Here is an 18665-nt window from a genome sequence, read left to right on the forward strand (position 1 = left end):
ATATATATATATATATATATATACACACACACACACTCACACACAAAATACTGTGCAAAAGTCTTAGGCCATTTGTATTTTCACCAACAAAAAAATTTGTTTTAAGCCAGTTATTTCTATCTTCTGCTGTAGTGTATCAGTAGGAAATATCAGTTTACATTTCCAAACATTCCTTTTGACATTTATTGTAACAGTGAGATTTGTGTATGTCTGACAACAGTGCTCCACACAGAGATCTGATCTCACCATCATTAATTGATAAATAAAATCTATTTATGACATTATTTTTTGAAAGCATCCTCACTGTACAGCACTTTTACATAAGTGCCTAAAACTGTTCACAGTACTCTAGCTTTGTAGGTAGGTTTCTTGAAGCATCTTGGAGACGTTGCCACAGTTCTTCTGGATCTCAGTTTTTTTCGGTTTCTTCACGTAATCTCAGACAGACTGGATGATGGTGAGATCAGATCTCTGTGTGGAGCACTGGCTGTTGTCAGACATACAAAAATCTCACTGGATTGTTATAATTAATTGCAAAAGGAATGTTTGGAAATGTAAAGTGATATTTCCTACTGACAAACTACAGCAAAAGATAGAAAACATTTTTTTTGTTGGTGAAAATACTAGTGGCCTAAGACTTTTGCACAGTATGATCGATTGACAGACAGACAGACAGATAGAAAGGCAGATAGATAGATAAAAGTCTCATAGAACTTCCAGTTTGGGTTCAATAAACTGTCCATTTCAAAAGCATATCTTAAAGTTTTTCATCAAATCTTCTATCCATGTGCAGACCCCACTTCCAATATCGGTTATGGAATGGTACATGGATCTCATCACAACCTTAGCAATGAAGTACAGTTGTTGTGTAGCTGTAAGAGCATTGGTTGATTAAAGGGGTCATATGATGCAATTTAAAATTTTCCATTCTCTTTGGAGTGTTACAAGCGTTCGTGAATAGATAAGATCCCTAAAGTTGCAAAGACTAAAGTCAGTATGTGAAAAATAATGTGTTTTTTGAACCTTAAACTGCATAAACACATTGCATTACACCAAATACACAACATAATGTTCTTTTTAGTAACGTCATATGACCCCTTTAAGCCCATCAATCTCTGTGATCACAGGGCCACAAATCACTATGATTGGTTAGTGCGGATATTAGGGTGTGGAATTACAGAGGGAAAGTGTATGGTTTCACAACACTGACAATAAGAAAGAGAAAGGCGGGGGCTTGGTTACAAAACACCAACAGCACTACCTACAAAAAACCTTCGGGAAATTCTTTTTAATGCCTTCGTAGTAGTTTCAATAAACTTTCTCAGTGATCAGGGAATATAGAAAAGGCAAAAATCGATAACCCAAACCCAAGAATTAAAATTTGGCATGTACCTCATCCTGCACCATTTGTGCTACAGACACAAATCATTTTGAGGTGTGCTATTACTTTCCCAAGTGATCAGACTCGATTTTCCCCTGCTGGATGATAAAATGAATAAAAAGAATATCAGACTGGACCCAAACCTGAGAGAATTTCAAAGAGAATGTCATACGAAATTTGTAGTGGACTCTTTTGACCCGGACCAGTAAGCACTCACCTAGCAACCACCCAGTACAACCAAGCAACTACATAGCAACACTTTGGCAAACACACTCAACTCCTCTTAGCATCATAGCTGCTAGATTTGCAAGAGTACAACTCACATTTTTTTCTCCAGAAAATGCAAAAATCTACTTTTTGATATTGATATCATATATTATAACATTTATTCTACTAACTGAAATAATTTTAAATTGAAGCACTAAAATTACTAACTGGAAATAAATACAAACTAAAACTGAACTTAAACTAGTAAAGTAAAAAATAAATTCAACCTAAATAATAATATTTAATTTAATTCAAAACTAATTCAAAACAGTAATAAAAACTTGAATAGTATTTAAATAATACTAAAATAACACTGTCCTGATATGATCTAATTCCAATATTAGATTAATGCTATAATTGAGGGGGAAAAATTATAAACTACATTTACAAAAATAAACTACAAAATGAAAAAATAACAAACTTAAAACAAAACAAAAACAAAATAGATTACATATAAACATACTATTAAAATAAAACACTGCAAAAACTGCACTGCAAAATAAAATAATACAATATAAAAAAAATAAAATAATAAATGTGCTGTATATATACACACAGACTTTCTAAACAAAGCTCTATTCCACACAGTTAAAGATTTAGCTAAAAGGTAGAGGCTGACAGAAGCACAAGTCAGCTGCCACCTCGTCCCCGTCTCCCTCTCCAAGCATCGCCACTGTTACCATGGAGAAAATCACTACCAGATTTGAGGTCATCTCAAGAGCATATAAAGCTCTCTTTCTCTCCCTCTTTCTAAAATCGATTAAGTCATTTTATTACACATTTACATATTTTCCTTTCACAACACCTTGCTTCACTGCTGCAAAAAGACAGCAGGTAAACTACCACCAACAACAGCAATTAAAGTCATTCCGGCAGCACATAATAACAGCCATGCCACGTGAATGAATCACACCCGATGTGCACACTCACATTTCCATCCCAAACATAATTACATACATGCGGCTGTGTGTGCACACATTCATCCTTAGTCAAGCACGCAAACACACGCGGGTGCATTATGTAAACAGAGCCACCTGGATCAGACAGACAACATCTACTACTCACCACATACTCCATGGTGCCTTTGGGCCTCTGGAAGGATATCCTCCGCACATCTTTCCTCTCCAGCGCACTCTTTTTCTGCCCGGGGTCTGAAAGTAAACGAGGGAGAGAACGGGTTATGCTAGTCATGGTCCTCCTCTCACTTCTCATCTCCTCTGCACTCCGCTCGGTCTGTTTTTCCCCCACCCCTTGCGTTGGTTCGTCCGTTAGCACCAGCCGCGGAGCGAGAGAGAGAGAGAGAGGGCGCTTGTTAGTCCGCCTGCCACAAAAGTTGCTAAAAGTTGCCAAATAAATGTTAAAAACAGCTAAATTTGTTGCTAGGTGCTTTTGGAAGAAAAAGTTGCTAGGGTAATGTGAAAAGTTGCTAAATTTAGCAACAAAATTGCCAAGTTGGCAACACTGTTTGTGAATGGGTTTTAAATGTCTTTTTTATGAGCATACTTATGTGGGGATTTACTGTATGCAGTGTGCCAGCTAATGCCATATGTGAACGTCAGCGAGTTTATAGTACAGCAGATTTGATTTTGATATTTGGACATGACAAATAAAATAAGCTACATTTGGGTGATTTATGTTGGGATGATTCAAATCTGCACTTAACATTAAAAAAATGATGCTGTGATATTCTTTAAACTGAATTTTAAATGGAAAAATCACAACATTGTGGTTCCTCATTATTTTTCTGTATAAGGTATTAAAATGTAAAATAATAAAATATGAAAATGTAATAAAATAAAATATTGATATCCCTAGTCCAAATATAACTGCAATTTTGTTTCAACTAAAAATCCATGAATTATTACATTACATATTGTTTAACTATATTAAACTCTGAACAAATGACAATTTTATTGTGTATAATTTCCAATCAACCACATTGTGGTTCCACATAATTTTTCTGTATAATCTATTAAAATGTAAAATAATAAAATATGCAAATGTAATAAAATAAAATATTGATATCCCTAGTCCAAATATAACTGCAATCGTTTCAACTAAAAATCCATGAATTATTATTAAAAAAAACATTATTACATTACATATTGTTTAACTATATTAAACTCTGAACAAATGACAATTTTATTGTGTATAATTTCCAATCAAGCTGTAATTTGATAAAATCTATTAAGAGAGTTTATTTTCTAAAACCCCACAGGGCTGAAAGTGACCAATGTTGAAGAAATACTATATAGACACATATATAAAGAAAACAAGGCTCATTACTTACATTACTTACAGAATAAACATTATAGATTCTATTTCTACAGTCTTCAGTGTCACATGATCCTTCAGAAATCATTCTAATATGATGGTGCTCAAGAAACACTTACTATTATTATTATTATTATTATTATTATGGTTGTTTTTATTATTATGAGTGTTGAAAACAGTTGCGTTGTTTAATTTTTGTGAAAACGGTAATACTTTTTTTTTATTTTTCAAGAACAGCATTTATTTGAAAAATGTTTTTTGTAACATTATGTCCTGACTCTCTTTTAATTAATTGAATGCATCCTTACAGAAAAAAAATAATTTAAATAAATAAATAAATAACCCAACTGACCCTAACTTTTGAACAGCAGTGTATACCAAAACCTGAATTTACAGCTGACACAAGTAGCCCACAAACACTGGCCTAAAGGACAACTGACAGCAAATCAGTCCAGATATCCCCCATACTATCTCAGGACAACAAATCACTGCTCTCAGCCTCTTATTATCTTGGCACCTCCGGCCATGACAGGATATTTTTAGAAACAGGTTCCCACCGGTGGCGGAAAAGGCTTCCTGACTGATACCCATGAGCAGATGCCTTCACAGACGCTCACCGACGGGGGTGAGGGGTCTTTGGGTGAGAATGGACGTGTCCACTGTGGCACGGGCTTCCTGCAGAGTTTAGTTTCAATTCACCCCAGACAAACTAATCAGGCTCACCTGGGAAAGTATAAGGTGGCAAGGTTAGAACTAGATGTTTAGGAGCAGAACTGACTCCTGATCATCTTTAGCTGAGACCTGAATTTTCAATCCAAAGTGACCTTGAAGGAACACAAAAATAGAAAAATAATAGGCAAACTGCAAATGACAAATTCTTCAAAAGAAAATCTTCACTGCTATCACTAGTTACATATTCATGTAAAAAGACAGAACATAGAACTAGGGTGAGTGTGCATAAACTCATTCTCATTAAAAGTCTTTCCCAGGGATGATATACCTTCTGACTGGCCACCCTTACCAAAAAGTAGTATACTTCAAGTTTATTTTAGTAAGTATACTTAAGTAAAGTTCAAGGCCCAATCCCAATTCTATTTTATACCCCTTCCCCTTCCCCTACCCCTCCGCCTACCCCTTCCCCTTGTCCCTTGAAACAGAGTATAAAGGGGTAGGGGTAAAAATATTCCCCTAAGAATTGGGACACCACTACTATGCCGTCACACGTCATCATACGTCTCGGTTTCTTCTTCACTTGTGTTTTTTGGAAATTCTGTACAGAAGATGTGTACTAGCGCCCCCTACCGTATAACAATGAAAACACGGATTCTAGGAGCACAATTATAGCTGAAATATATTTAGACTTTTTCTAAGTATAAATCAAGTATACTTAAATCTCATTTTAAGTATATTTCTGAGAAGTACATAAAGCCCATTTCTGAGAAGTACATAAAAAGTAGACAAAGTATACTTTCCTATTTTTAGTTTAAAAGAAGTATACTAATAGCACACTTGAATAAACTTCTTTTTCGTAAGGGCAGCCTCAACTGGTTCTTCGTTATTCAAAGATTAAAGGAAGCTGGAGTGCCAATTAAAGTCATTCTTCCTCAATGTATGCCTGATGTAAAGACAGCGTACCAGGACTGTTTGAAATGCCAGCTGCACACTTCAACACAAATGAGACTCCAGGGACTCCTCTGTCAAAGTACCTGAGCTAGAGGCTGGGAAGTGCTGAGGATACAGCTTTCGCATTAAGCAAGACACATGCAGGCCAATTTATTCTGTGGTGTCCCTTTTGTCCCATAAATGTCCCATCATAATGAAACTGCAAGGGCCAGTTTGCAGTTTCCAAAGCCGAGCATTAAAGGGACCAGATCTTGAAAAAGGGGATTTTACTTGCTCTTTTGAAATAAACGAGTTCAGTGCACCATTTGGACACTAAACTGCCTTTCAAGACCTTCTAGATGAACACTAAAGGCCGTGGCAAAGTTCTTTTTCGTTTCGTTTAGATGAATATGTAAATATGTGCTGGGCACTTTCCACTCAATAACAAAACAAAAACAACAAAAATTAGAGGTGATATGTGGATATGCTTGCATGAGCTCAGCAATTCACACTCCAGTCAAGTCGCGTCACGTTTATTCATATAGCACATTATACAATGGATTGCTTTAAAGTTTCTGTAAAGCATCTTTACAGTGCCAAATATGAAAAAGAGTGTCAGTGTTGCTTTTAATTAGAATTACAACTTCAGTTTCTACTATAAAGCATCTCTCCAGTTCATTCATGTTTTCACTCATGTCTGACCTCAACGGACTGAACAGTAGAAATGAACCAGAGAAGAGTTCCTCGTCAAAGAAGGCGGCGCCTCAGACCACACCTACCTATTCCATAATTGCCACGGACCAATGGTAATTTCAAGGTGTTTACCAGCTAAAGTGAACTTTTCCAGAAATTTCGCATTTCACATTGCAACCTGCTAAATTCTATATAAAAATTAGCAGCATGCTGGCTTGGAATTACATGACCATTTTATATTTAACTATTAGGCCTACTTATAGAAGAGTAACTGGTCTCACTAAAATAAGGGAATTAATGGCTTTCATTTTACCAGTATGCATCACTTCAGGCTGACAAATGTTTATCTAGAGGGAGGATATGGTCATCTTAATAAAGACCCTTACTCTTTAAGAAGGCGGAGTAAAAAAAAAAAAAAAAAAAAAAGAGAAAACAGATTTATGTCTGCATAATATGCACTCAGGATTGCAGCATTTGTTCTCTTGCAGTGAGATTTGCCGGAGACGAAAGCAGAGAGAGAGAGGGCTTGAAAAGTGTTTAGGTCAGCTGTGAGAAACACCAACTCAGCAGTCTAACGTCTCCTCCCATCACCTGTCACATTACAGAGAAGCGGAGCAGGACTCCCAAGTCATTACATGGATTTATAATCTGCTGTCAATCAAAGTGCCTGTCACTCCCTTCACTCCCCGGCTGTGGGGTTGCACGAGTTACTCAAATCAACTCGTTCTTGAGTGGCTCTACAACTTTGAATTGCTTTAGGAGTAGAGATTGATTATTTCTGAAAAGCGACAGAGATTAATCATGAAAAAGCTTCATATATTAAGTCAAATCATCTTTGCACCTAGCGGCCTCACTTTGCTTCCACAATAAATCTGTGATATATGCCATGTAATCTGCCTGAGCTGCAAAATAACATTCAAAATGCATAGTTTAAACAGCTCGACTACACATGTAGCTACATCAACAAAAAATAAAACAGTACTCCATATGAGAAGACATGCACTTTCATTTATGTTATTCTGCTTTAGACTGCTTGATTTAAGTATAACCAGGAACTTTGGAGACTTGAAACTTGATTTGACAGCTGGCACAATGCCTGGTAAAGTGAAAGGTAAGCCGCAATTACCTCTATCACAAGACGACTCATCCACTGGCAAATGTGTCCATGCTTTGTTTTGTTTTTTTATTTTATTTATATTATTTTATATTGTTTAATACTACTACTACTACTACTACTACTACTAATAATAATAATAATAATAATAATAATAATAATAATAATAATAACACATTAAAACAATAATTAATACTTATTACAGAGGGGGGAAACACTATTTTAATTTACAACATCTTAATTAATCTGCATTGTTTACATTTCAATAATTTGTTACCTGTAGTGTATATAATCCAAGTTTAAAACACCCTCTGCTGGCTGATGTCAGTAGTGTCTGCAAATGCAGGTAAAACTTCCCGGTTATAAAATTATATATATACACACACACACACACACACACACCATAATTTTTGTGTAATGTTGACTTACAGGCACTGGTCAAGCTTTCACAATATCATCCAGAAATAAAACAAATAAATGCCATATTTTATATGACATTTACTGTAGATTGAGTATGGGGAAGTAACACTTGCAATTTCCATCCAGTCTATTTTGTTTTTCTATAGGAGTTCTGGATCTATTGCACTTTACTTGAGAAGATTAGTTGTTGAGAGTGTGTATGTGTGCGTGTTTGTGAGGGAGCCACATACGAGGCAATTCTGAGGGGTGCGGTTCAATCTCCCATACACGCACACAGCTATAAAAGGTTTTAAAAGCCAAGAATGCCGCAATGTGCTTTTTCTTTAACCCCTGATGGTTCTGAAAAAAAGACAGATAGCTTCCAGGACAACAAATATACTGTTTACTTCATGTTAACGGAACAACCAGATCCATTAGATGCAGGAGCAACATTTAAGAACATGTACAAATTTGTAAAGCCTCTGTGTCCCATATCTAAGTTACACTGATAAAGCGTTTATAAAAAGCAGTTATATACACTCAGATGTGATACTGCTTAGGACGGCGAACAAATCACCATGATTAACAGCCTAATTAGTTTGACTTACGGCATCTAGTAAACTAGACCGGCAGAGATCTGATCAAAGGGCTTGGATTAAAACATTTTCTCAACAGAGAGTTAATCGGGAGAGACACCTGATCATCAGTCCCACGAGACTGAACAGAAACCTCAGGCTGGTGTCGACCCTGCCCTGCAGGTAACAATGAGAAACATTAGCCGTAACGGAAGCAATGCTGGGATGTCACAAAATACCTCCAGTATCTGTCCTTTGGGGAAAATCTTGCTGAAGTAATTACTGCATGCTCACAAGGTTAACCAAGCTTATGGTGAGGCTGTCTGGGTATGAAACAACACAAAATGCACGTTCATGTGCTCACCTGAGGGTAAGAGTGCATTTATTCACCTAAAATGCTCCTAAAATGGGCTTTTTGAAGAAGTTTGATGAATCATGGCTATTTGTAGTCGTGCTCAAGAGATCAGAAGCTGTTTGCAAAAAGAGCAAGACTAGTGGAAATTCACTATTGTAGATGTTCTTGGTATTTCGGTGCATTATTTATGGCGAACAACCTTGCAAAAATATTGTTCTGCTAGCAATTTTCAAACTGTTTGGTCTAGAAAGTCCTCTGAGCTTCACATGACCCAGGGAACCAAAAACATGGTGGTTTTAATTTGGAGCCCAACTAGATTGTCCACCATTTTGGAATTTAAAACTGTATGGTTTTCTTTAGACCACTCACCACATTTCATTTTTAAGAATTTCTCATTATTACACCCAAATGAAACTGATGAAAAAGCAAAACTAGAAGTGAGACCGCAAATTGCCAAATGTTAAAACAAAATTCTGTTTTTTTGCCATTCACCACAAAGATTCCAAATAAAAAATGAGGCTATAAAATTAGAGAACAAATTAGATAAAGTGATAATGCCAAAGAACTACCCAGATTTGACACTTCTCCTCAAAAGTTTGGGGTCAGTAAGGCTTCCTTGAAAGAAATAACACTTTTATTCAGCAAGGATACATTAAATTGATCAAAAGGGTCAGTAAAGACATTTATAGTGTTACAAACAGCTACGATTTCACATAAATCCTGTTCTTTTTACCTTTTTATTTATCGAAGAATCCTGAAAAAAAAAAATGTATCATGGTTTCCACAAAAAGACTAAGAAACTGTTTTCAACACCGATAATAAGAAGAAATGTTAAGCAGCAAATCAGCATATTAGAATGATTTCTGAAGGATCATGTGACACTGAAGACTGGAATAATGATGCTGAAAATTCAGCTTTGCATCACAGGAATAAATGACCATTTAAATTATATTAATACAGAAAACATTTTTTTTTGTAAAATTTCACAATATTACTGTTTTTGCTGTATTTTGAACAAATACATGCAATAAATGTAGTCCTAGTGAGTATAAGAGACTTTCAAAAATATTAAAGAATCTTACTGACCCCAAACTTTTGAATGGTAGGTTATATCTTTCAAAAAGATTAAAAGACTGAGTATAACCCCTTTGAAATGGCCAGATTCATCAAGATGGTACAGTCAGGGTAAAAGTGTGTTCATTATGGTTACTGTAAGAATTCTCTGTCTGAGACTACAGCACCTCCTGCAACTTAAAAGTAATTACTCTGTGTGTGTGTGTGTGTGTGTGTGTGTGTGTGCGCGTGCGTGCGTGCGTGAGGAGGTCCACAGAGGGATGAGATCCTCTTTTCTCCTCCAGTTACAGTCTCAAAGGTATCCATTTTCCTCTTACCACAGGGCCAGACAGCCAGTTCCTGTGCCAACACTAGATTAAGCATAACTAATAAGTCTCACTGGACTATTCCTTTCCATTGTAAGACAATGTTAATGTTGCAGTGTTCGATTTGGACTAGATGGGGATCTTCCTCTAAGATGCTTTCTAATGCAGCATAGCACATTCAGTAAGTAATTCTACACCATAAAATCATTAAATATTTATAATTAGATGAAAACAAAAAACAAATACATTGTGTGATTAATATTGAAATAATAAAATACAAAAGAAATACTGAAATAATAAATAATAACCTAAGATAGGCCGTTTTGCTCAGGAAGCCACAGGAAATGCAAATCTGTTCCTAAAGAACAGACTGAAACATAACAAAACTGGCAGAAAGGTTAGTGAAAAAGACCTCACGCACCTATGGTATACCCTCGCTTGAGCTCTCCACGACGGGGACTACGAGCCTTTTGGATGTTAGTGGTATTGATCCCCTTTTCTTCACTTATGGCTGTTCTGGCCACATTCTGTATGAGGGGTGACGCCAGCAGGTCTTTGACGAGAGAACCAGCATAACCCTCATCAGGGATGTCCACTGACTGGGACTTTTTCTTCAACCTAGAATAAAGGAAGGAAAACAAATATGCACTTAATTTAAAAGACAATTTCTGCAATAAATCTTTTTATTCAAATTTTATAAATACATTTTAAAATAAATCAAATTTGATTGATTGATCACAAACACTACCATTCAAACCTTTTTTTTTTTTTTACAGAAATTAATACTTTTATTCAGCTAGGATGCATTACATTGATCAAAACAAGTGACAGTAAAGTGACAGTAAAAAGTGCAGTAAAGGAGGAAGCCAAAGACCACTGGCTACAGACAGCATAAGTGATGGAGCCAGACATGCAGCCCTGTCCAGATGAACTGACCTAGATCCAGTCTGAAGTCTGAAGACTCAAACTCACTCATTCACCCGAGCAATGAGCTCAAGGCACACAACTCCAGGACAATAGAAAGCATAATACTGCTAAGACCATTTCATAGGTCTTTTTAGGAATTAACAAATCATGCCTAGTGTCTCCTACTCATGTTCGAGCTTAGCACTCTCAGACATCGATACTGAAAAGCGTCATGGTAATGTCAGTAAACATCGACAAACTAAAGCAGGTTGCTAAAGGATACTGCCGTTGACATTGGTAAAGGTGGATTCATTCTCATGGCTAAATCAGGCTTCATTCTCACAGCTCACCTGCATTTATTGTCCCATAGGGAGACATTAAGACGCCATAAATCTGGGCTGAACTTATCAGCTAATGGACTCACTCTCATTTACAACAGGCAATTGTCACGGTAGATGTGAAACTGCTCACCAGAAGCCTTCTACATGTCAACAGCATTCTTTATGTAAGAGTTCATCAACAACACCCAGGTAACCATTCATCTGCAGAACTGCCTATTATAATTGGTTGTGTTTCGAGAACTTCCAAAACCAACAAAAGAAACCTTACATGAGAAAAAAAAAAAAAAAAGAAGAAAACCGGAAAAAAACTAACTGAAAGGATGATTTCAGGGTTCCTACATCTTTTCACCAATGGATTTCCATGACTTGTCCTGTCATTTGAGATTGAAACTATTTTTCACAATTTTATGTCAATTGCATCTACTAAAAAAAAAGGTGAAGTCACAATTTTTTTAATTTCCTAACATTCCCAGCTTATCCATGATCATAAGAATGCTGTTACTTGTGAGACTATGCAAGAAACTGACATGCAATTTCTGTTTTTATTATTATTAGGGATGCTCCAATCCGCCTTTTTCGCCTCCGATACAGATTCCGATACCTAGGGTTCGGTATTGGCCGATACCGATCCGATACCAGTGAAGTTTTTCCCCCCCCCCCATTTAAATAAATGTAGAATTTATATATCTCTCGCTGCTTTGTGCTTGTTACTAAGTCTCAGCCTTCTGTCAATTTTATGATAAAATACAAATAACAAACGTTTTTTTACGCTCTTTAATTTGTAGTGAGATAATTCGCATTTATCTAGGTTAAATGCTTAAATTAATACTGTGAAATGTTTTTGAAGTGTTTTATGTCTGTTTATTTTAGGCAAGTCGTGTTGGTTTGAGAAGGCTAAATTAAAAATGGCAGTATCGGAGCCAATACCCGATATGAATATCGGATCGGCGCATCCCTAATTATTATTATTTTATTTCACTATTTATCACAAAGTAACACAAGTAAACGTAATCATACACAATGAAAAAACTTGTGTAAAAACTCAGAAATTGAAAAACTGAAATAGTATTCTTTTGTAAAAAGTAGGCCTACTTCAATAATCTTTGTTTAGGGTCTCATTCATGAAACAAATCTGAGCAAATTCCTTGAAAAACACTTCTTGCATGTAAACTGTTGCATTGATCAAATTCACAAGGTTTTTTTTAGTGATATTCACACATATTTGTCCTGCAAATGTAACCCAACGTGAGGAGATTTTGGTTTGCATTGATTATTTTAAAAAATACTTTAAAGCCAAGTATTACCACAGCAAGTGTAATTTAGCAGATTAAAATGTTTAATCAAGGAGGGGTGACCACTCATCTTCAAAACATCAAAAACACTATAGTCAAAAGAAAATCCACTACATACAAGCTTTCCATTTAGTGCCATTTTACACTATGAACCCACTGAAAGAATCTCCATTTAGATATGATTTATTGCTACAAATCACACTAAATCCTTGAACATTGTTACGCTTTTGACACTAGGTTAACAAGAAAATGTCTAAATAAATCATAAAACACATATTAAGCTCATTGAATAAAACAGTGTAGGTTGTAAGTGATATCAAGTTTGAATGTTGGGTTCACTGGACAATTCCTTTTCAAGTATTTGAAAATGCTTCAACAACGAAACGAGTCAAAGATCTTGCTCTCAAAGAAAAAAGAAAAAAAAGAACACTGTTAAGTGACAAAAAGATTAATGCATTAAAATGTGTAAAACTACCAGTTATCATTCATAATACTTCTGCATCAGCATGGAACGTTTAGCAAGGGGAAAGAGAGTATTAACGGAGATTATGACATATTTTAAGCTGCTCAAACTCCTGCTTAAATATTACATAACAGCAGTGGGTGGTAGATCGATACCCTATGGGAGCTGATCTTATTAGACAGTAAAATATTAACTAACCTTAATCGGAGTATTACTATTCTGATTTATATATTACCTCAATGTCTTCTTGTTATATTTTCAGGCAAATGCAAGTAGAAGTTGAGAGCCTATCAAGGCATATCAAGATTTTTCAAATTTTCCCCATTCAAAAAATTTAAGAGACTTACATGCAAACGTAAGGTCTCTGCATAGCAACATCACCAATGCAATACAATGTCAACAAAAGACGACAGATGCAAAGTATTTTAGTAATAAAATTGTTAAATCCAGCAGTGAGCTTGTTATTGCACAGACCTATATGAGCAATATTAAATATTCACATTCTGTGCCTTCGTCGAACAGAGTTTCTGACATCAAAGTCTGGAACTGGGTCATTGCTGAATATGTTGTACAAAAACAAACACTAACAAGAAAAAAAGACTACTGGGGAAACGTCTGTTTTCACAAAGCCAAGGTGGAAATACACAAATGAGGCTAAAATAGCAGAAGAAATAAAGATTTCTGGAACAAACTGTTTATGCAGCAAATTCATTTGCCTGACTTTTGCATATTTTTTTTATTAAAAATAAAAATGTAATTTGAGAAGCAAAACAAACTTTAAAATACTTCTTAAAAGGATTTCTATTTTAGTTTTATTTCTATTTTGGCCCACAATTTGTATCAATCACTCGTAATAAAATCTCATCCTAATGCTAATTAAAAATATTTAATTATTCAGTCATATTTAAATACCATCAGATGAAAAGCAGACCTCAAAATATGCAGAATTTAACAAGGCAAGCAGAAAGACATTCAACATTTCTATTAAAAGCCAGCAGAGACACTCTGTTAGACAGAAACCAATCAATTTTGCTGAGAGGTTGTTCTGTCCAACCGTTCAAACAGAATTCAGATTACTATACATGTGCCCTTCAGTTTAAAAACAAAACCAAAAAAAAACCATCCCTTTTGGAGTGTATTCAAATGAGTGGTATTTCTCTGGAGATTTGGATGCCATATTAAATAATTTCATATGCTGCAATCAAATACATATTATTTGCATACGTTTCTCAGCAATGCCAAGCTAATTTCAATATGACTATAAATTCATCAGTTTCATCTGATGTTTTTCTCCCCCCTCATCACTCTCAAAACATCAGCCAAGGTCTCCAAGCTTATTACGCAAGCACTTGAGTTTCTAGTACAGGCTGCATAATCCACTCTAAGAAAAGTACTTTGTGTTCCTTCATGCTCTCATAGGTAGACACTCTCGTTACTGCAAAGTTCCCTGCCTTTCTGCAAAAGACAGACAAGTCAAACTAAATTAAGCAAGGTGGGAGATAGTTTAACTCTACAGACGACTATCTTGGAGGACGAATCAGTCCAGAAATAAAAAGATTTGTTACCAATTAAGGAAGGCCTAAAGGCAAGTTCTCAGTTACAGCCATTTTTCTTAGTTACACTGGTGACACTATAAGGAAATTAAAGTTACCTATACACACATTTCAATGCGATATTTTAAGAACCTCAGGGTCTTCGTCCACTTTACTGATCTTTTGCTTAAGGAAAGCATGTCTTCCTTTTTCAGGAGGTCTTTAAAACTTTCTCTAGGAAGTGCAGTGAGTGAGTTACACACATCTACAGAACAGTCACTCTGAATTAGCAGAGTGCTCATTGTTTGTGCGGTTTAAGTGCTGTGGTTAGGGGTCTCTGCACAGCCACAAACTGCGTGCATGGGTGATTATGTTTATAGGATATGCACTATATAGGGCTTCACATCAAAAACATGCCCTATACTATTGCCTTCCAAAAAGACTCTTTTTTTTTTTTTTCTCTTGCATAATTCAGATGGGACTGCATGTTTCATTTATCCCACAAGAAATGTTTTTCATCTTAAAACACTGTATCTGTGGAGAACGCCAATCACTCCAACTGGTTATAGTCTTTGCTATAAAACTTACTGTTCAAGCCTCTACAGAGCCTCTTATGCTCACCAATAATGTATGATAATATCCAAAATACAGTAAAAACAGTAATATTGTGAAATCTTTTTTCAAATTAAAACAAAGTTTTAGTTACTTTAAAATAAAAAGTTAAATTAAATAAAAATGAGACATGTTGCTTTGGCAACTAGCTAAAATAAAAGAAGCATTTGCTTTTTTAATTTTATTTCAAGTAACAATTTTTTTTATAGTTTTAGTTATAGTTAACAATAATAACCCTGGAAACAACACTTGCTGGATTCAAACCTGCATCCCGATGGGAGCACCATGACACTATGTACCTTTTTAAAATTATATTTTTGGCAATTTTGTATAGAAACCACAGGAAATTATCAGGTAAGACCAGATCAAGATGCGAGCCAGACTCAAACTAGTGTCGCCCACATGAGCACCTCAGCTATATGGCAACAGCTCATAAAATAATATCTCCTTAAATAATTTATTTAAATAAAAAACACATGTTGTTAGGATGTGCTCTTTAATATTAGCATTATTAAATTAAATACTCAATCCTTAGCATGTTTTGTTTCTAACAGTTGTTTTTCCCCCGAACTAAACACCCGTAACCAAATATTGTAGTAACAGATGGTTTTGTTCTGTTCTAAACAGACAGTATGTCTTCAGTTAATCAGGTAAAGCTGAAACCTCTCTCAGTTTTATTTAGATTAGTGATTAGTTAAACCTGCCACTGCGATCCTTGTTCACCTGCACCAAGAAAGCTGTAAACCAATACCTTTCTTTTCTAGCCTTACGTCATGGATTTGCGTAGTTACTCCATTAGCCGGGACAAATTATTCTCGTCAAATCAAATTACCCTTTTGAGTTTTTAATGTGATCAACAGGAAGCTATAAAAATGAATTATATATTTTTTTCCCCAAGCAATTCATCACAGTTTCTTGCAGAGATAACAGCTGCAGTACTGCTGCAGGTAAAAATAACACTAAACCTCAAAGGACCTTAGACTCCCTTCCAAACATCCTGAAACGCTGCTGAAAAATGCATTCTGACTGGCACAAAGGAAGAAATAACGAACAATATATAAATAAAACCGGCCATTTAACAATCCCAAAAATAAAACAGAAATGGAGTCGGCCCTCTTTAATGCAATTGGGTTGACCATTAGAGCACGTCTGGAAGCCTTGAGAAGAATATTTCATCCTCAGAATACTGGAATGGAAAGTGCATATGGAGGAATCTAGATTACGGAATCCATCAAGTGGGATGACAGCTGTGCGGTGTGATGGGGTGGGGTTGGGAAGAGGTTTGTGTTAGGGGTTAAAGAGGATTATGTAATCCTCTTGAGATGTTTACGCTTGAACCTCCTAATGAAGCATCACAGGGCTAAAGCAAAAATTCAAGAGCCCTACTTATGTTTCAGCAATACCTCATGATCAGCCTGCATTTGTTAGAATCCAGGATTACTTTCACCTGGGGTCTATGCCATTTAAATGATAATGTCCTCTTATCTCTTGTGGGTTGATTCTCATCACAAAGTTCACTTTTAGAAAACTCACCAACCTGCTCTGCCTCGCACTTCACCCGCAATCTTCTTTAGTGTGTGCCTGTGTGACTTCATTTACGATTCTTAAACATCAAATCAAGCGGACATATTAATTCATGTTCACTCGATTATTTTATAATGCATATGTTTTGAATGCAAGTTAAACAAGTGTTTATATTGTTATTTTTGGTCCATACATCAAATAGAAAGACCACTAGCCATTGTAAACAAATGACCATTGTTGCCACTTTTCTATACAATAAACATGATTGTTTAAATGTGTGCAAACGAGTTTTACAAAATTATCTTTATTTTTGTATGTAATTTCAACCACATTAGACTCTGTGTCCACCAAAGCATTTTTAGCCAGCTGAAAACGCCCAGCCATGGGCTCTTGAGAGTGCTTTAAATGTGCAGTGTTTAGCTAGACCCAATAAACAATGAATGAAATGTCTAATATTTTTCATATTAATGTTGTAGTCTTGAGACGTCATCTGGTACAGAAGACCAGCAATATTTCCTTCTCCATTGTTGTTCAGTCATTGTATAAGCAGAATGTGACAGTTGGTGATATTAGTCCCGATTTATACAAGTGATGTGACAAGTCTCAGTTAGTCTAGCACAGTACACATAGCAAGGTTGTTGTTTTCTTTTTCTTTTTTTACAATAACTATTAGTTCCATTACAATAACTATATTAGCACGATAATGTTCTGTTTATTTTAAGCATGAGCTGCCGTTTTGGTGTCTGCCACTTTAAATGCTCAAGCTCTTTAAAAGTCAGGATGGACTCTGATTGGCTGTCAATGGTTTTATCATTCATCAGCTAAAAAGATAATTCTGAAAGTAATTCCAATTACATTGTTCCTCTGTGCTATTATTGTTACATTTGTAGTATGAACTTCCATATTCTCATAAAATTAGAATGATTATTAAAACTTTATAGTTATTGCCCTTGGAGTGAACAGGCCTTTAGTGTTTTGAAGATACATTTAACCCTATACATACATAATAGTCATGTATGCTTGACCCAAAAAACAGCACTGATAACAAAGATAAACAAAAACAATGCATGTAAAAACACTGTAAACCACTGACCTCTTTGTGCTGAACATTCTGGGTCCTTGTTATCTTGTGTTGGATAGGTGACACAATGACAGCGATAGGCCAGCTCTATGGAGTGGACCTGTAGGTGGAGAGTATGGTTACAGGGTGAAGTTCAATCACCATCTCATGGTATCAGGTTTAAAAAAAATCCAAGAACCAATAACCTCATCTCTGTAAGGAGAGTGACCTGAGTGAGCTGAGAAAATTACAGCTGACCTTCACAATCCAACAGCCTTGAGCAAAATCTGAGGGAGCTCGGTACTTTCGTCAACAGACAATGTTTGTTTTCTGTCCACTATAATTCCCAACCAGATGGTGTTTACCAAGGAATTAGCTGGTAGATTTCTTGTCTACAGTCTAAGTTATATAATTTAACCAAAGTGCAGAAGACGACATGTAAATTAATATTCACTCTTACAAATAAAGGTTCCAAAAGGGGGGTTTTGCAGAAATACCATAGAAGAACCATCGTTCTCATTCTAACACGCCCCCACATGTCTACGTCACGATGTGGGAAGATTTGCATAACGCCGCCCAAATGTTCATGCAAAGAAAGAAGGCGTAACTTTTATTCTCGCTGTAGTATTGTTGTTGCCGCCGCCGCCGCCACCGCCATGTCGTGAAGGCGCTGTGTGTTTCGTTGTGAAAGCGAAACTACTTTCAAAAGAGGACGATATCCGCTTCGTCATACCTGGAGCTGATCTGTGCTGGTCGCTAAAGGAAATACATCAACTCCGTGCTGTGGATCGCCGGATCGGCTTTCACCGTGGACGAAGCGGAGTCCAGCCCGGGGTCGTCACATGTGGTTGCCGCAAGCCTTCCGGACGCTCACTCGTCGAAATTGCGGCTGCGCC

The 18665-nt window shown here is 36.1% G+C and overlaps 1 protein-coding gene across 7 annotated transcripts in view; it reads right to left on the reverse strand.

Annotated features, from left to right (window-relative positions):
* The window catches only part of LOC107716581 (oxidation resistance protein 1-like), a 56640-nt gene that overhangs the window by 31869 nt on the left and 6106 nt on the right, over positions 1-18665 (reverse strand). For 5 of the 7 annotated variants that reach the window (XM_016523069.1, XM_016523064.1, XM_016523063.1 and 2 more), the window contains 3 exons: positions 17803-17890; positions 10461-10657; positions 2714-2799 (listed from right to left, as the gene is read on the reverse strand). In XM_016523069.1, coding sequence (XP_016378555.1) covers positions 2714-2799; positions 10461-10657; positions 17803-17819 — 300 coding nt within the window. In that variant the 5' untranslated portion in view covers positions 17820-17890. Of the gene's footprint in view, positions 1-2713; positions 2800-2896; positions 2975-10460; positions 10658-17802; positions 17891-18187; positions 18199-18665 lie in introns of those variants that run through there. The other 2 variants (XM_016523068.1, XM_016523070.1) reach the window with 2 other exon arrangements.

Source organism: Sinocyclocheilus rhinocerous, unplaced genomic scaffold (assembly GCF_001515625.1).
Source record: "Sinocyclocheilus rhinocerous isolate Xijiao unplaced genomic scaffold, SAMN03320098_v1.1 scaffold1682, whole genome shotgun sequence".
In the NCBI taxonomy this organism is placed as follows: Eukaryota; Metazoa; Chordata; class Actinopteri; order Cypriniformes; family Cyprinidae; genus Sinocyclocheilus; species Sinocyclocheilus rhinocerous.